At 53.5% G+C, this 14,924-nt stretch overlaps 1 protein-coding gene and 1 long non-coding RNA gene across 9 annotated transcripts; one reads left to right on the top strand and one right to left on the bottom strand.

Annotated features, from left to right (window-relative positions):
- Positions 1 to 2,002: 2,002 nt before the first annotated feature.
- On the bottom strand, positions 2,003 to 11,283 carry LOC105311409 (argininosuccinate lyase). Of its 8 annotated transcripts, none has more exons than XM_023527087.1 (18): positions 11,164 to 11,224; positions 10,921 to 10,975; positions 8,213 to 9,062; positions 7,782 to 7,976; positions 7,307 to 7,390; positions 6,946 to 7,002; positions 6,705 to 6,802; positions 5,449 to 5,526; positions 5,300 to 5,377; positions 4,856 to 4,908; positions 4,470 to 4,532; positions 4,165 to 4,279; positions 3,954 to 4,038; positions 3,784 to 3,843; positions 3,485 to 3,568; positions 2,573 to 2,653; positions 2,310 to 2,416; positions 2,003 to 2,203 (listed from the first exon to the last, which is right to left on the bottom strand). In XM_023527087.1, exons 4-18 carry the CDS (start codon positions 7,926 to 7,928, stop codon positions 2,059 to 2,061), a joined length of 1,335 nt encoding a protein of 444 aa, XP_023382855.1. In that variant the 5' UTR covers positions 7,929 to 7,976; positions 8,213 to 9,062; positions 10,921 to 10,975; positions 11,164 to 11,224; the 3' UTR covers positions 2,003 to 2,058. The 8 variants fall into 8 exon arrangements, 7 of the variants coding, with proteins under 7 accessions (XP_023382855.1, XP_023382854.1, XP_011385691.1 ...); XM_011387388.2 differs by having other exon boundaries at positions 2,059 to 2,203; positions 8,213 to 8,296; positions 11,164 to 11,283; XM_023527086.1 differs by having other exon boundaries at positions 7,782 to 9,062.
- Positions 11,284 to 11,408: 125 nt separating this feature from the next.
- Positions 11,409 to 13,878, top strand: LOC111735586. The gene is made up of 2 exons (XR_002778858.1): positions 11,409 to 11,601; positions 12,204 to 13,878. It is a non-coding gene; the product is annotated as an uncharacterized LOC111735586 (long non-coding RNA).
- The last annotated feature ends 1,046 nt before the right edge of the window (positions 13,879 to 14,924 follow it).

The raw sequence follows: 14,924 nt of genomic DNA, 5'->3' as shown, positions 1-14,924 counted from the left end.
AAGATCGAAGAAGGGGCTACAAGCCAAGGAGTACAGGTACCTCTAGAAACTGGAAAAGGCAAGGAAACACACTCTCCTCCAGAGCCGCTGGAAGAAGCATTTCCTGCTGACACTTGTTTTGTCTCAGTCGAATCCATTTCAGACTTTTGACCTCAAGAATTATGTTGTATTAAGCCACCAAGTGCGTGGTAATTTGTTCTAGCAGCAATAGGAAACCAATATAAGGTTATACTGAGCCTTGGTGTAAAAAAAATTTAAAGTAGACAAGAGACAAAGATTAGGCCAGTTGGTAGCAGAATAGAAACAGACGTGGGCAGAGTTTGGAGAAAAGCTACATAAACTCTGCTCTCCCTGAGCTATGAGAGGCTCATTCCTTTTGTTCAGATCAGACCACATGTGGCCAGGACCACTCGTGGGAAGCACTGGGAGGCTGATTCTAGTTCAGGTTAATGGGGAACTTTTCATAGGATTGTCTGAAAGTAGAGTTCCCAATTAGATAGGAGTGTGCCCCATTGATGCAGGTGGTAGATCAGGCTTCGTTCCCTGTGTCACATGTATTACAATTACTGTTTTAATCCTATCGGCTGTTCAATGGACATTAAGTCCCTCCTTCATTTCTGAGACTAGATCTTAGGCATTCTCTGGATCAGCAATTCTGATGATAATGTGCACAAGAAGCACCAGGGAAGTTTGTTAAAATGCAGATTCCGAATCAGGGCAGCGTGGGACCCAGGGGAGGCTGACGTTGCTGATCTGCAGCAAGTTTAACCAAGTTCTAGAAGCCAGTGATCATCAAACTAGAGCACACATCAGCAACACCTGAAGAACTTGTTAAATCAGTTCCCTAGGCCCCACCCAGAACCTGATTTAGAACGTCTCAGTGGAGCCTGCGAGTTTCCATTTATAACAATTTATGACACTTATTCCAGGTAGTAAGTGTCAGGAACCAAATTTTGAGAACCATTACTCTAGAACAGGGGTCCCCAGACTGGGTCGCAGACTGGTACCGGTTCGTGGCCTCTTAGGAACTGGGCCGCACAGCAGGAGGTAGGTTAACGGCTAGCATCACCACCTCAGCTCCAGCTCGGACCATCAGGCGATAGATTCCCACAGGAGCACAGCTCCCTGGTGTCAAAAAGGTTGGGGACTGCGCTCTAGATTTTACCTGTGACCTGTAGCTCTAACCCTTTATGGATTTTAGTGTTGCGTCCCCACTGCTGAAGTTTTGCTTCTTTAGTCTTTTCACTGCTCCCAGAATCACTTGGGAGGGGTTATCGTTCTTGAGTTTAGCTTGTTTGTCTTTGTTGTTAATAAAGTGTAAATTTCAGACATTTCTTATCAGGACTTTGGTGAGGTTCCCGTAAAAGAGGTCTCTGCACCTCCACTGGCTCTGGGGACTCACTGCTAGTGAACACTTACTGTGTGCCAGGCCTGGCCTCAGGCCCCTTGCTGACTCAATGTGACAACCCCTCCTTTGTCTGTGATCCTCCATGGTTAGTGCCTGGGAATTAACTGCACATCACTCTCTAGGGTGGAGAAGGTGTCTTCTTAACCTGTGCAGGAAGCTCGCCTAGGGCCGGACATCACACACCAAATATCTCATTCCCCTCAGGAGGGCAATGGTATGCTGTAGTTGTGCATGACGGTCCAAGGAAGGGTGGGTTAAGCAAGGGCAGAATGGGAGCAGAGGAGCCTAGAGGGCACTGGAAGGAAGATGGACAGGGACTGACTGGGTTAACCAAACCCATCAGGTCCCACCAGGGCTCCAGGGAAGCCACTCCTGCCATGACACCCAGGCAAGTCACTGTGAAGCCGTGGAATGAGGGGGGGCGGGAGGGGGGGCCTGACCGGAGCAGAGGCTCTGACGAGATGGCTATGTTCTCTCCTCCCTTCCCCACCGGGGAGTTGCCATCCTTGCCGTCTCTCCACTTCCTTGATGACCTCCACTGCCCCTCAACGGACCCCCCAAAAGCCCACCGCTGAGAGAGACAGGCTAGGCAGGAAATGCAGCAGCCTCCTCTCGGGCCCACTTTATTTGAGAGCGGGATGGGGAGGAGGCTAGGCCTGTTGTGCCCGCAGCAGTGCTCGCACCTGGCCAATCTGCCAGTCGACACTGGAGCGGGCGGTGCCACCCAGGGCAGCATACTGCTCCACACTGTGCCCATAGTCCCACACACGGCTCACATCACCAGAGAACAGGTGGCTAGGGGAAAAAAGGAGATGGGCTAGGGCAGCCCAGCCACTCCGGCCTCAGGCGACCCAGCCTCGTCCCCTGGGAGGCAGGAGAGGGAGAAGAAGAGGGGCTGCACCTGATGGTCTGTAGCTCCTGCAGCGACAGCTGGTTGAGGGTGACCCCTTTAGTCTCAGCCAAGAACACAGCTTTCCCAGAGGCCTCGTGGGCTTGACGGAATGGCATCTACGGGCGCCAGGTGGAAGGCAGCGCTGACACAGGCTGCCTCTGCTCCCTGGTCTGCTCTGGGTGCCCGCGCCCTCCTTGACCACCCCTGGTGAAGAGTGGCGGGGGCGGCATCGCTGTTCCGTCACCCATCCACCCCAGGAGCCCCACACATACCCCTTTGCGGACCAGGTAGTAGGCGAGGTCAGTGGCCAGCATGTCAGGACTAAGAGCCCGCGCCATGTTCTCAGGGTGAATCTGGGGGCACAGGCATGGGAATGATAAGTCCCGGGGACCCTGGGGCCTGAAGGTGCCAGCCCCAGGCATATACCCTCAGTCAGGATGTCCCCTGCCTCGGAAAGATCCACTCTCTCCCACTCTGTTCTGCTCTCTGCTCTAGCTATCTTTTCAAAATTGTCGATAATTTTTAGGTGTGCTACTGGGGTTGCCTTTAACTTTTCAGAGTCCTTATCTTTAGCATGCATCAGAATCACCTGGAGGATTTACCAGAAATACAAATCGCTGTGCCCTACCCCTGGAATCTCTGATGCAATAGGTCTAGAGCGAGGCCTAGGACCGACTACTACCAAGTTCTTAGGTGATGCTGATGCCGCTGGTCCCAGAAGCACACTTTGAGGACCACTGCTTTATAGACACACCCTGAACTATTTAGAGATGTAACGATATGAAGGTGGGGATTTCTATCGAAAAGGGTGGGGGGTGGGGGAGAGGGTGATAGTAGGTAAAGATAGCTGCTGAAGCAAGAACGGCCATGAAGTGATTATTGTCAAAGCCGGGTGTTGGTATGTAGGGTTTGTCATGTAGTCACTCAGCTGTTGTATACTGAAACTTCCCCTAATAGAGGATTACAAAGGAAATCTAGTCAGGCCAGATGGTGGGACTCCTTGACTCTAACCCACTGCCATGCTATTGCAGCAGCCTGAATTTTGTCCCTTCACTGTTCCTTAAGGGAAGGAACAAGCACATACCCCTCTCCCTGCCCCAGGTCTTCTGGACCACCTCTCAAGATTACCCTCCTGGCATGCCCGCCCGAGTTTAGGGACCTTGGGGAGAAGAGGCATATCTTGCCTGCAGCGTAGAGATGACGCCAGTGGCCACCTGGAGGACGGCACTCATGGTATCTGACACTTCAAACACAGCTTCCTTATCCTCCTGGTAGGCACATGGCAGGACGTGAGGGCCCAGCGGCCACATCCCCCACCGGGGCACCCTCACTCCCTTCCACTGGGAACACTCAGCACCTTGCACACCCCTCACCGAGGGAGGAGAGAGAGCTCTCAGGGTAGTCAAGGGCCTGTAAGTGCCAGGGCCCTGTAACTAGCATGCGGTGCATATGCAGTTGGGTGCCCCCTGCCCCAGGTTTGCACCTGTAAGTCCTTGTTGTAGGTGCTTGGAAGTCCCTTGAGCGTCATCAGAAGCCCAGCACACTGAGGGAGGAGTGAGGATCAGGAGGCTGGACCTCGGAGCCCATCCTGGAAGTTCCCTCAGGACCCTCCAGGTCAGCCAGAGGCCCTGCCCCACTGCCTGCCCTTCTCACCCGTCCAAACACTCGCCCCGCCTTGCTCCGGATCAGCTCCAGGCTGTCTGGGTTTTTCTTCTGGGGCATCAGGCTGCTTCCAGTGCTGGGGACAGAGATGCTGGGGCTCAAGGGGCTCTCCTGCCCCTTGGCTGGTCTGATGACTAGGGCGAAGAGGAAGAAAGTCATGCTGGTGGGAGCAGAGCTGGGACAAGGCAGAGTGCCGCCTTACCTGTAGGCATCTGAGAGCTGCACAAAGCTGAATTCCTTGGTGCCGTAGAGGATGAGATCCTCAGCCATCCTGCTGAGATGGGTCATGCACAGCGAAGCCCAGAACAGGAACTCAGCTTGTGGGAGGAAAGGGAGAGCAGGCTCTCTGGTCACCAGGCCTCTCTTGCTCCTAACCCAGCCTAGAGAATCTCCAGGCAGACCATGAGGGTTGGGGGCTGGGGGGGAGGAAACTGGAGAGAAGCCAGGGCTGGCAAACAAAGGTGGGGAACAATCCAGAGAATAGGTGGGTTGGTCCCCAGGACTCACCCACAAAGTCTCGCTCACTGGTGGCATCCATGCTGTTGATACTGATGGCCCCGAAGTTCAGTTCTGGACGAAGGGGAAAAGTGGAAGGCAATAGGGCTGGGCTGGAGGGCAAGGAGGGGCCACTGCGACCAGGAATGAGGTTGCCCACCTACCTCCCCAGGGACCCCTTTCAGAGTGGAGGGAGGGAGAGGGTCTCTTGTACAGGACCCAGGAGGGAGGCGGAAACCCTGAGTCTACCCAGGGACATGCAATCCCACCACAGGCCTTCCCTTGTCTCTCTAACTTCAGTGTCCATAGGTAAGAAATGAAGGTGTCGCCCAGACCCCTGCCCTCTTTGCAAGACCCGGTGGGAGCTGATGGTGATCTCCCAAAGAGCGGGGACTCACCTGCTTGGAGCAGCTCCCGATCCACACCCAGAGGATTGCCTGCAATGGCCCCACTGCAGGGACAGGGGATTCTGAGTGACCAGGGCTCCTGGCAAACACGCCCTGACACGTGCACGCATGCACACCCAGAGCTGAGCTCTGGTTGTCAGGGCTACAGCCCCGTCAGCTTGGCGTCTGACACTTGTCCCCATGTAGGGGACATAGCAGGCTGTGGGCAACTGGCTGGCTCTCTGGAGCTGCTCTGGAGAGCCCTGCCCTTGCTCTGACATACTTGCTAGCTTAGTTGTTCACATTTTAGAGAGAAATGTGAGTCCATGCAGGGTCCCTGGCTTTCTGTTCCTCTCTGTCCTTCCTGGCTCCTCTTCTGTCAACTCCCAAGGGCCATGCTAACTATGTGGCAGCACCTCTCTGCCTCCGCCCTTGGCGTCCTGGGACCTAACTCACCTCCCTAGGGGCAGGATGTTGATCCGCTTCTGCACCTCCAGCAGCCTCTCAGAGTCTCTGGTCAGTGCCACGGCATGGCTGTGGGAGCCAGGGGTAAGGAAGGTCAGAGCAGCCTAGGGGCCCTCCCTTCCATCACGGTTCAAACTCACCTCAGGATCCAATGGCTCCAGCGGATGGGCTGAGCCCTCTGCAGGTGTGTGTACCCTGGGAAGAGGATGTCACGTTCCCTGTAGAGGAAGAGCAGGAGCGGGGGCCTGAGGGGCTCAAGAGGCTCAGGCGAGGCCTGCCTGTGACACCCAGACTCTGCAGGCCTGGGCCCTTCCAGGGAAAAGCACGGCAGCCTACAAAGGATCTGCCTGCATGAGCGACCGAGTGATCTCCTGGAGACAAACGTTGTAAGAAGGCCCCACAACTCTGGTCAGAAGTGGGCCAGAGCTGTAGGGCCTCCTGGTGGCAAGGCTTGGATTACACCTTCAGCTTGGGTCTCTACAACTCGAAGCAAATCTCAGAAGAGTCCAGGGCAGGGGAGGAGGTGTACAGCCAGGGTACCACCTGGTGGTGGCAGCCATGTTTGTGAGCATGGGAGAAGCTCCCAAGGAACCCAGAAGACCTGGGAGCACTTCAAAGTAGGTAGGGCAGAGGTGCTGTGAGTGGTGGTTCTAATTTGTATTTTTAATAAACAGCTTTATTGAGATATGACTCACATACAATTCACCCATTTAAAGTATACACTTTAATGTACAACCACCACCACATCAATTTTAGAACATTTCACTACCCTCAAAAAGAAACTGTATTCATCAGCAGTGCCTCCTCATTTCTCCCAGTCCCTACAAGGTGATACTGCTTGTTTCCCCCCAACTGGTGAGGCCTGTGAAACAGGGGTAACAGAGAATTGGGGAAGAGGAGGGATAAGCCCTGTCTCTGATACCAAATACAGACATCTCAGCAGTCAAGGCACAGAAGCCAAAGCTTGAGATGAGGCTGTGAGGAGGGAGCCTTCGGCTCTGTTCTTTTCCGGCCATGCTGGGTGAGGATGAAGGACATGGGGCACAGGCAGGCTGAAGAGTGACTCTGGCTGCCCCAGCACTGTCAGCCTCTTTCTTTGGGATTCAGGGCACCTGCCCAGTGCCTTACTTTCTTGTTTATGAATCTTCAAAAGGTGAGCTTGCCTGCTGTGCTAGGCTGGCATGGGGGTAGGAAACACTGCAATAAATGCCCTGCTCCCGGCTGCTCTGCCTCACTCAGTCCAGGAGTTCTGGGATCCCCTGGACCCTAGGGCCTGGCTCCCTTACTCTCTGCATCCCTGCCACTTAGGTCTGCTATTCAAACTATCTCAGGAGAGAAGAGATTCTGGCTGCCCTCATGCCCCTCTCTGCCACCTGGGTGTCCCCAGGAGACTCACGCCTCTGCCCGATCCACCATGGTTCTGATGAGCTCCCAGAGGAGAGCAGAGAGTGTCGAGCAGTTCTGCCGCATCCACAGCCTGAGATCTGTGACCACCTGTGGGGGGGAGGAGGTGGCACTCAGGGAGACAGATGTGTGGCTTCTCTGGGGAGCCGGGACCTCTACAGAACTCAAACTCTGTTGTCTGAGCTCCCCAAGGTTGGGAAGCACAGGGTGGGGGGCGGAGGGGCTGGTGGCACCTGGTCATTCCGACTTCGTCCTGTGTGCAGTTTCCCTGCTGTTTCACCAATGAGCTCCTAGAGGTGGAGGGAGGCATGGGTCAGGGTCTGCTGCTCACTCATGGCCCAGTGGGGCCTGCCCAGGTAAATGTGCTTCCTCCCCACCCTATATCCAACCCCCAACCCCCCCACCCCCGCCATATCCCGGGGCCTTGGTCTTGGTCTCGCCCAAGTCTCTGCCATCTCTGCTGAGGCCTCCTGTTCTGAATTCCCACCTGTACCTCATCCAATGACAAAGGGAACAGAATAATTGTTGCTTATGCTCAAAGTGGCCCAGGGAAAGGCAGAGAGAGGAGGCCAGAGAGGTGGGAGACGGTTGTACCTTCAGACGCCGCTCATTGGCCGTATGGATGTCCTCATCATTGGGGTTCAGTTTGAAGGTGCCCTGGGCCCACTCCTCAGCTACCTATAGCAAATGGCAGCGACTCGGGGGTCAGGCAGGCGGGCATCATCGGCCAAGAGGGCCCAGCCCTGTTCCCACTCTCACCCTGACCACTGACTGTTCCTGTATTGGAGCTGAGTCCTGGGAGCGCTCCACAGGAAGGATCTGTGTGCTCCCACCCCCCAGGGAGCATCTCAGGCCCAATGCACCTTTGCCCATGAGCCATGAGGCCATGGGGTATCAAAGGGTGACAAGAGACAGTGAGCACAGCACATGGGTAAAGGGCATCTCTCTAGGTGTATAATCATAAAAACTGAGGAGCTTGGGATGATACCGTAATCTGCACTCGGAGATTTGGTGGGAGCCAGGGCCATAGGGAGGGGCTCTTGGGTGGGCCTTGGGGCGTGGGGAGTACCTTGTCCAGGCCATGGAGTATCTGGTCCATCTCAACCTTGGTGAGGAGCCCTGCTTTCTCCAGGCCTCGGCTATAGGCCTTGCTGCCCTGCACATCCACTTCCCACAGGTGTCGGTCGTAGGTGATAGACGAGTTGAACTTCTCCATGATGGGGTCCACTGCACCCACAAACCGGCCACCCCACAGCTTCCCACTCTGGCCAGGAGAGCAGGAGCTATTAATACCCTTTTCCCCATCGAGAACAGTGCCTCTTACAAAGGGCCCTCAGGAGAGTTATCAAGTGAGATGGCGGTGGGAGCCAGTAGGCAGGATTATTCTCACTGGACAGATAAGGAAACTGAGGCTCAGAGAGAGTCAGGAACTTGTCCAAAGTCACTCAGGGAGTGACTGTGGGAATGTGGCTGTGCACTGAAGTTAGGGCTCTTTCTCACCACATGAGACTGCTCCAGGGAAATGGTGGCAGGGTACAAGACACTCCCGAGACCACGGCAAAACTTCTGGGGCCTTTCCTGCCACTGACCAACGTGAGAAGTCACTCTGGAATCCAGAGTTTGAATCCAGCTCCGATGCACCAATGATAACAGTAGTAATACTGGCGCAACACACGCCGAATTCTCACTGTTTGCCAGGCACCATTCTAATTGCTCGCCATGCACTGACAACAACCTTCTGAAGTGGGTACCGATACCATTCCGCTACAGAGAAGGGGAAACCGAGGCACAGAGCAGTTATGCGGTTTGCCCTCACTGGGGGTCGGGGGTGGGGGGATAGAGCCAGGTCTGCAGCCCAGCAGTCTGAAGTCACAGCCCACGGTCTGAACCCCACATCCTGTCAGGACATCTCTGCCAGCTCTCCTGATCTGGACTTTTGCTGTAGAGGCAGGCAAGGAGGCACCTGAGGGGCCCAATCAGGCTCGAGTTATCTGCATGTCCCATACTTGGGGCAGGGCCTAGGTCTCAACACCCACCACATTTTTGAAAAGCGCCCCTGACACACCCATTATCACTGGCCTTCCAGGAGGTCACTAGCTGACCCTCTGCCCCCCAGGAGCCGAGGGCAGAGGAATGGGATAGAGACATGTCTGCTTTGAAAGAGGGCACAGGCCAGGGCATAGGACAGATGGGGGGTGGTGCAGAACACTTGAAAATCAGTCCGAGGGCCCAGAGTGCCAAGGATCAGAGGAGAGCGTGCCGGGATGGAGGTGTGCATAATACTTCACTGGCATCTTTTCTGTGGAGTGGGGTTTAAGTGGCCACTGGGGATACGTCCTCTTCTGTTCCCCTGTAATGTCCCGGGCCTCTGTTAGTCACCTGACCATGGGCATGTTATATAATCTCTCTAAGCCTCGGGGTTGATGAATTTTGATAATATTTGCCAAGTGCATACATAGCACAGTGCCTGGCACTCAATAAGGACTCAGTAAATTCTAGGTATTACTAAGGAAAAGGCCGAAGACTGCCGAGGCCAGGGTGTGCCTTAGCTTGGCTTCTATGTGCACCATGGGGCCTCTACCATGCTCTGGCCCCAAGCTCTGAGCTGACCCCTCAGTTGCCTTGGCCAACAGAGGACTCTGCCCTGCAGAAACAGCCCCCGCTCCTTTCGATCTGGGACTGCCCTTTACTTCTCTGCTGCCCCAGCAAGCCTAGATCTCCAGCAAAGCACTACTTGGGGCCCCAGTTCTGACTACTGGGGCCAGGGGGCCAGGGCCAGCCAGCAAGGATGGAGAGCAGCCTGCCCCTCAACCAGAGGTCTGGCACTGCCTCTGGCAGGCCCCTAGACCCCCTGCCTGGGTCGTTAGTAACAACAACTACTTAACAAGAGAAGCTGCAGCCAAGCTAATTAGTGCCAGCCCACAGACGGCCTGGGGCACACAGAGGTCACCTGGTGCCCTGGTCTCCTGAAAGCAGCCCATTCTGTCTTGGGGCCAAGCTTCCACCCCACTGGCAGGCTTCAAAGGGCCCCAGGAAGACGTCAGAGTGAGATGCCACCACCTGGGCACTGAGGAGAAGGGGAGGTCCAATGTGGTGGGAGAGGGCACTGGTCCAAACCAGGGCACAACTGGGCCAGAACGATTCCTTTGGGGCCGAGACCAGGGGCACTGGGTTGGGCTGCGATGAATGAACAGCCAATTTGAGCATGCACAAGGGAAATTCCTATGTTGTTACTGTTAGTATCATTAGCCACCATTTGTTGAACATATTGCTTGGCCCTGTGTTCGGCATTCTATATGTGGGGTTCCACCCTCCTATAAGGTGGGCACTGTCACCCCTATTTTACAAATGAGAGGTTCAGGGAGATCGAGTGACTGCTTCAGAAACCAAGTCTGCTTGGCTCCAAAGTCCAGGCCCTGCTCCCAGCCCACCACCATGACCCAGAAGCTAGCAGCACAGGCATTCTTAACCCAGTTACTCAGATGAACAAACCGAGGCCCAGGAGGAAGTGAATTGCCAGCTAATGAGGGCCCTAAACACTGGAGTCAAGACCTCCTGCTTCTCAGGCCCACTGAGATCAAGCAAACAGCCCCTTTTACCCAAAGGATTCAAAGCCGTGACCTCATGATCCAGTACCTGACAGAGGGAGGCAGACAGCTATTATTACCCCCATTTGCCAGAAAAATCAACTGAGGCCCAAGGAAAGGAACTTGTGCCTCAGACTCCTGCCACTCAGTGGTCAGGAAGAGAACCGAGGGGTGTCGCCCCTCCCCCCCACCCCGCCAATGAAGAGAGACCAGTGAGACAGGAAGCTTCTGGGCACTGAGGCCACTGGGGCTGCAGGGCACAGCCCTCTACCTCCTGGCTCTTTCTACCTGCCAGAGTCATGTGGACTCTGCTACACGGGGACAATTGCTACAGCAGGAGGTCTGGTCAGGACCACCTTCCCAGCAGTGTGCTTTGGTGGGTTTGCCACACTGACCGCCTGAGGAGTGGTGGGAGAGGGACAAAGGCCTCTCCCGGGTTCCGGCAGGTGCGCCAGGGAGTGCCCACCGCCTGGAGACTGGAAGGGCAATTATCAGGAGGGCTGCCGGAGGCAGGTCTGGCACCAGGGGATCCCCACGAGTCCCGACCCTGGCTGACTCCCAGGGTGCCCCTTCCCCTTCTTTGAAGGCTCGGAGGACCGGGGTCCCTGAGGTCCCACTTACCTCCGATGCCATGTTGGGTGGTTCCTCGTGGTCCAGGAGCTTCGAGCCTCCCGGTCTGGAAGACAAGACCTGGCTGACGACCTCCTCGGCCCACAGGCGCAGTCCCTGGGGCGGGGCCAGCTTCGGGCTCCAGCATCGCGCTTGGCCGAGTGCAGCAGGTGGCGAGGCGGACGTGGGCAGCGCCTCGGTCCTTGGTGTCCTCCGCTCCCGCCCGTCCCCCACATTCGGCCACCGCGTCCTCACCTCCGCCTGGCCTCTCGGTTTGCCTTTGGCCTGCCAGTCCGCAGGCTTTTCTGGCCCCGAGTGCGTCAGCAGCAGCCGCGACCCGTCCCCGCCTCCTGGCCCCGGCGGCACCAATCCCGGGAGGCCGGGCGAGGTGGGCTTTGCTTCCGCCCTTCAATCCCGGCTGTGGGCGGGGTCGTCACGAGTCCCGTTTTGGGCAAAGCAACCCCAGAGCGTGTGTAGGAAATATTCTAGGGCACTGGAGATACTGGCTAGGCGTAGAGGCGAAGACGCCGGGCCGGGCCGGGCCGGGCCTGGCGGAGCCCACAAGATACATAATGTGAAATGGCATGCCGATCGTACAGAGTTATGTGCTAGGTACAGTTAGATACTGAAGAAAAAGAAATCGGCATAAGAAATGACGCCTGCCTCAAGAAGCTTTAACAAAGCACCGACAAGGTGTGCGCGGGGGGAGGAGGGGCCAAGGAGTCACAGAGGGTAGTGCAGAGCAGAGCGGGTGTCTGTCTTGGTTACTCAGGGAAGATTTCCTTGACATGATTAACTAATTATTCAACAAAAATAACAGTCTGGGTTCTAGGCACCGCGGGTACAGCCTGTAACTCCTGCCCTGGAAGGGCTTTTAGTGATGTTCCCTGAGTTGGATCTTGGAAAATAAGAAGGAGTTAGCTCAGTGAATATGACAACATTCTCAGCAGGGGGAGCAGCCTGGGCAAAGGCCTGGAGGCCAGAATGTAAATGGTCTGCTTGGCAAACAGGAAACCATCTGAGTGGCTATAACAAAGGGTCAGGGCTTGAAGATGGGAGTGGGGAGAAGAGGTGGGGCAAGATTGTGAAGGGCTTTGAATGTCAAGGGAGAGAATTTGGTGTGGGACCTGTGGGTCAGAGAGACCAATGACTGGGATGCTTTGTGGGTTGAAGGTTTTAGCCCTCACTCAGGAGTGGAGTTCCTAGAATGGATCAAGACTTCTCGAATAGTCTTCCCTATGCCTGCAATGTCCTTCCCTCACTGTCTGTCTTGCTATCTCCCACTTCTCCATCAGTATTCTAGCCAAGCATCATCAGAATCAGGAAGATCCTCAGCTGATCCTGGTGGATCCTGGATCCAGGTGCTCCTGAGGGATCCTGACCATAGGAGCATCTAGCAGTCTTTCCCTGAATTGGGAACTCTATAGCTGTGGCTTCTGGGTCTTCTCCCCCACTGAAATGTGAGTTCGTTGGAAGCAAGACTTCATCCATTTTACCTCTGTGCCTCCCAGCAGACCACTAGGTGGACAGGAAAACCCATGAGATCAGCTATGAGCCATCTGGTCCTGAAAACTGAGAGAGCACATGGCAGGTCCCTAGGATCTACCTGTTAGTGTCTGAAGCGCCTGACATCCGTTCCTGGGAAGCCAAGTGTGAAAGCCACTGGCAGTCTGCAAAAGGAAGTCACATTCCTGAATATCCAGCAACATACTGGAGCCAAACACTTTGGCAAATGAATTGAGACTTGAAAAGGAGTTAGGGAAGATATTTGAGGGCAGGGCTGTAACTACAATAACTAACGTGGGTAACTCATCAGGTTCCAGGCTCTGCACTAAAGACTTCACATGACTAATCTCATTTCATCTTCACAACAATCCTGTTTACAGATGAAGAAACTTAAGCTGCAAGGGGTAGGGGTTATAGGATGTGCCCATGGGCATACAGTTAGAAGGGTACAGTTTGGCTGCCCAAACTGTACCATATGACAGAAGAGAGACTGTCACCCCAGGTTTGCTTGTTGCAAATAGCAAGCTTGGCCTGTGCGGAGGCCACTGCAAGGTTGGGAAAGGGGACTTGGGAACAGGAGGAAGACAAGGAGGCAGTGTAAAGGCTTGTGAAGAAAAATATCCAGACGAATCAAAGGAGTCTGCAGCTAAGGCCCTGAAAATAGACACTAAAGTGGACATAACCCTTGATACTGAGGAAACATCTTTAGCATTAATGACTCATGGTAGCTGAGTAGCCAAGGTCGCTCTGCAAAAGCTGAAACCCTTGAGCAAAACTTCCGGGAGGCTAAGAGAGGCTTGGAGACGTATGCGTGCCAGTGGCCAGTCTGTCACCAGTGCAGGGAAGATGGGCAGGAGGAATGGGTCATCGCAACCACCAGGAGGCCACCCTCTGCTATCAGTAGTCCATAGAGAGGTCAGAAAAACGGCTTCGAAGGGTGACTATCTCAGGCCTTCAAGAGGTAATACTCAGCTCATACAACAGTTTAGCTGTTCCTGCTGCAAGTGGAGGTTTAGGTAGATCCTACGTTTTGTGGGAGCATGACTGGAAGGAAGACTGAGCTTTGGGCCAGCAGTTGCAGACGCCGCATTCTCAGGGACCTCTTTGATCACCATCAGACCCAGTTCCTGTTTACACTGCAAGGATGGGGCTGTTGGGTTTTGGGGATGGCGTGAGTCTATTGCCAAGCAACTGCTAGGGTTGTCTGAATCTTATAATGCAACAGAAATGATAGCTGGGATTGGATCAAATTCTCAAGCCTTATTAAATGACAGGTGCCCAAATTCATTATTAGGAGACCCAGACTATAAGAAATGCTAAGGAAGTTCTTCAAACTGAAGGGAAATGGCATCGGGTGGAAGCTTGGGTCTATGGGGAAGGAATGTTTAGAATTTTTTCTCTCTTCTTAATTTCTTTAAAGACAAATAACTATTTAAACTAAAACTGGCCTTTTGAGCCACGCTTCTCTTGCTCAGGCCCGCTTCCACTTCTGGAAGTGTACTTTCCCTTCTAATAAAGCTTTTCTTTTCTGCTGGGGCGGGGAGGGGAGGGGGAAAGATAAACTAAAACTGACAACAATGTATTGTTTAGTTTTATAACAAGTGGAGGAGGCTACTAATGGAATTATACTGTTATAAAGTTCTTAGACTATATATGGAGAGGTATAATATTAATTCAGGGAAAACTGGGATAAGGGAAGGATTCATATTGTAATGTTTAGAGCAACCACCAAAAAAAGTACATCTAAAAACCTAATGGAGAACATGAAATAAAATTTAAAAATATTCTCAATCCAAAAGAAGTCAGGAATAAAGGACACGAGTACTGATAGAAAAAAATAACAAGATGATAGACAAACGACTACAGTTGACCCTTGAACAATACAGGGGTCAGAGGAGTCGACCTCCACACAGTTCAAAATCCATGTACGATTTTTGACTCCCCAAAAACTTAACTACTAATAGCTTACTGTTGACCGGAAGCCTTACTGATAGCATAAACAGTCAATTAACACATATTTTGTATGTTGTATATTGTAGTCTTATGATAAAGTAAGCTAGAGAAAAGGTAATGTTATTAAGAATCATTAAAAAGAAAAAATACATTTACAGAACTATATGTATTTATTGAAAACATCTGCATATAAGTAGAGCCACACAGTTCAAACCAGTGTTGCTAAAAGGGTCAACTGTATACCATGCCAGGGAAAGAGGTCCCCTCAATCTTTGGCTGTGAAATCTAGCAGAGATCGTGGATGAGAGAAATAGAGGGCTGTGGGGGTCACAGACATTCCTTTTAAAGGGCTCACACGCAGACTTGTTTGGTGACGGACTCTCACTGTGAGCTCAAGCGCTAGGGCAGCTGTTCGAGTAGCACCAGGGGCATACAGGGAGGAACTGGATTGTCTGACTTCAGTGCGAGGACTGAGGGGTAGCTTTATCTTAAACAGAAGTGCTGGCAGTATCCATTTTCCTTTGTTGAGCTCTCCCCACATCTGGTGCGCAAAGGCA

Source organism: Pteropus vampyrus, unplaced genomic scaffold (assembly GCF_000151845.1).
Source record: "Pteropus vampyrus isolate Shadow unplaced genomic scaffold, Pvam_2.0 Scaffold1000003844, whole genome shotgun sequence".
Taxonomy (NCBI): domain Eukaryota; kingdom Metazoa; phylum Chordata; class Mammalia; order Chiroptera; family Pteropodidae; genus Pteropus; species Pteropus vampyrus.
Note: the sequence above shows the minus strand (reverse complement) of the source record. Positions and strands in the feature narration are given on the sequence as shown.